Source organism: Gastrolobium bilobum, unplaced genomic scaffold (assembly GCF_033153095.1).
Source record: "Gastrolobium bilobum isolate Gb01-03AN ecotype WA unplaced genomic scaffold, APGP_CSIRO_Gbil_v1 utg2134, whole genome shotgun sequence".
Classification (NCBI taxonomy): domain Eukaryota; kingdom Viridiplantae; phylum Streptophyta; class Magnoliopsida; order Fabales; family Fabaceae; genus Gastrolobium; species Gastrolobium bilobum.
In genome coordinates this window covers 699,193-701,749 of record NW_026899657.1, presented here as the reverse complement: position 1 = coordinate 701,749, position 2,557 = coordinate 699,193, and the positions used below count along the sequence as shown (strand labels likewise).

General features: G+C 37.9%; 1 protein-coding gene across 1 annotated transcript; it reads right to left on the bottom strand.

Annotated features, from left to right (window-relative positions):
* Positions 1-480: 480 nt before the first annotated feature.
* LOC133292372 (malonyl-coenzyme A:anthocyanin 3-O-glucoside-6''-O-malonyltransferase-like) lies at positions 481-2,061 on the bottom strand. Its single transcript, XM_061490779.1, has one exon. The coding sequence runs from the start codon at positions 2,022-2,024 to the stop codon at positions 621-623; it is 1,404 nt and encodes a 467-aa protein (XP_061346763.1). The 5' UTR covers positions 2,025-2,061; the 3' UTR covers positions 481-620.
* Positions 2,062-2,557: the final 496 nt, after the last annotated feature.

The window sequence follows — 2,557 nt, the reverse complement described above, 5'->3', positions numbered from 1 at the left end:
TCAGAGCATGTCTGTGTCTGACATGTAAATTTTTCTAAAAACTTGCGTGCCCATGCTTGTTAGGTAGGAAGTATAAATCTAAAATTGTGATAAGTATAACCTTCGCATATGCAATTTCGAGTGGCCATTATTCAAATCTTTAAGTTATGAAATCATGGGCCATGTTTTTGTCGTTATTCGGATGGGTGGTTGGGTTTGATGTACAGAGTGGTTGGGTTTGAAATTGAATAACAAGTTCGTTACCACCTAGAACTTGTAGATATATTTAAAGAAATTTATTATTCTTATATTACATAAAAAAAAATTATCTTCTATACATAAATTCAAATTTAAAATGAGTCTCACTTTATTATTTTTCTTTCCCCTAAAAGTGGACTCTATCTGTATAAATGAGTCTGTAGAGATAATAATTATTATCTCCTACTAAGTTAGAAAACTATTATCCAAATTTAAAATATAATAATCTACCACAGTAGGGGAAATTATAATCAACCATAATTTATTAATAAAAAACCCACGTTGCAAGCGTCTTTCTTAAGACTATGAGTAGCATTTTCCATCCAATATTATATTTTGGATATAGCTAGACTTTGATTTCCAAATAAATCGCACATATACATTTAGGATCTTAAAGCTTCGAGTCCTTGTTCAATGATAGAATTGAAATATTCAAATTCCGTGGTCCTAAATACCAAGCCAACCTCAAGTCCTCCTTCTTTGTCTCCACTTTCAGCAAGAGACATACCCTTGAATGAATGAACCATCTCCACTTTAGTAGGTCTTCCAAATCCAAAGTCAGTCTCATAAACAGTAAACTTCGGTGACCCTGTAACTAGCAACGTACTTCCCAACACAAACATCTTTGTAAAAGATGCCCTCCAGTTTTCTGCATCTTTAAAGGGTTCATTTTTCATATCAGTTACTTCCCTTTCAATGACCTTAACAGCATTCACAAAACCATCTTCTCCCTTGAGGTCCTTTCTCTTAAGCGTTGCATGACACAACGTTAAGCAGTTCCCAAAGTAAGTCTCGGGTATAAGGTACTCAAGGCGATCTCTACAATCTGCTGCAAAACGAAAGTACTCCTCTTTGATCTCTTCATTTTCATCATCATCTCTATATCTTGTTTTAACCAAGCTAGACCACACAAAAGCACACGTCACGACAAATTTTGATAGATATTGCGGCGTGTTGAATTTATCGCTCTTCTTCCAATGATTGAGTACCCATCTTTTCATCCCCTCGATGTCTTCTCTACCAAACACAATCGTTGCTTTAACATAGTCCTCATCACCACCACTTTGACCAATGAGTTTGTCCTTCCAAGTTGATCTTGCTTCAAAGTAATCTCTTAAGAAAATGGCCTCGAGTCCATTGGGGTCTTTCAACACTTCCCTATCAAAGCACGGTGGTGAATTCTCAAGAAATGTGAGGTCAACTCCATTGGTTCGACAAATGGAAGACCAAGACTTCATGAAATGACTGCAACAACTATCATCCATCACGTGGCAATACGTGATGGCGATGCAGATGCCATGGTTGGGGAAAACCGAGGCTTGCAAAGCCAATAATGGGAAGATGAAAGTGTCATCATGCATGGTTGTGAAAGTCAACTTTGGAACAAGGTGATCCAAGTCTTTGAGACTCTTGGGGTGGTTGGCTGAGAGATGCTTGAAATCCCCTGAAGACTCGATGATGGTTAAGGTGACAGAGTCATCATCATTGCAGAGAATGAAGGGCTTGTTGGGTGGTGGTGGACAGAGGAGATTTCCAGCGAGAGGGAAGAAATGTTGAAGGGTGAGAGAGAGAGAACGTTTGAGAGTAGGGAGTGTTGTTTCGGAGAAATGGTGAGTGGTGTGAGGAAAATGATAGAAAAATTGGCGTCTAACATAAATTGGACCTGCCAAAGGCAAGTCAAGAAATGTGAGGGGAAGAGATAAGGTTCTGCTTCTTCTACGATCAGAGGGTGCTGTTGGACAAATCTGTGTTTGCTCAACAACCTTATTTGCTCTAGGCTCTACCATTTTCTTCAATGATATGTGAGAAAATCCAAGGGAAATCATTTCCTGAGAATGGGAGAAGCAAGTATATACAAGAGATGTGATGTGTATTTATATAGTACTCTCCTCTTTTCGTGGTTGTTGGGTTTAATTTTAAAAGTGCAATTAAAATTCCTGGAACTTATATGCCACGCCCTTAGTCAATATGATTTTCTGTTTCTAAAAGCGACATTCATGTAACCATGGAAAACGTTGTTTTGTAGCTTTTACCACGCTTTCTAGGGAAATTTTAAGCTCGTGGACTTGTTTATTCTGTTTCCTAGAACAGAAAGGCATTTTCCCCCAACTTTCGAAACAGCTGTTTTATATGACTGATTCGCTCTCGAACAGAACGTGAAAACACTTTGGTCTTTATTATTATCTAAATACGGACAGATTTTAACAAGTAAAATTAAATGACAGAATGATTGTGGATTTTCTTCAATCCAAGTTCTGCGCAAGGGGCAGGAGGAAACTAGGAATTTTCTCGAAGAAAAATAACTCAGTCCAAGTCATCG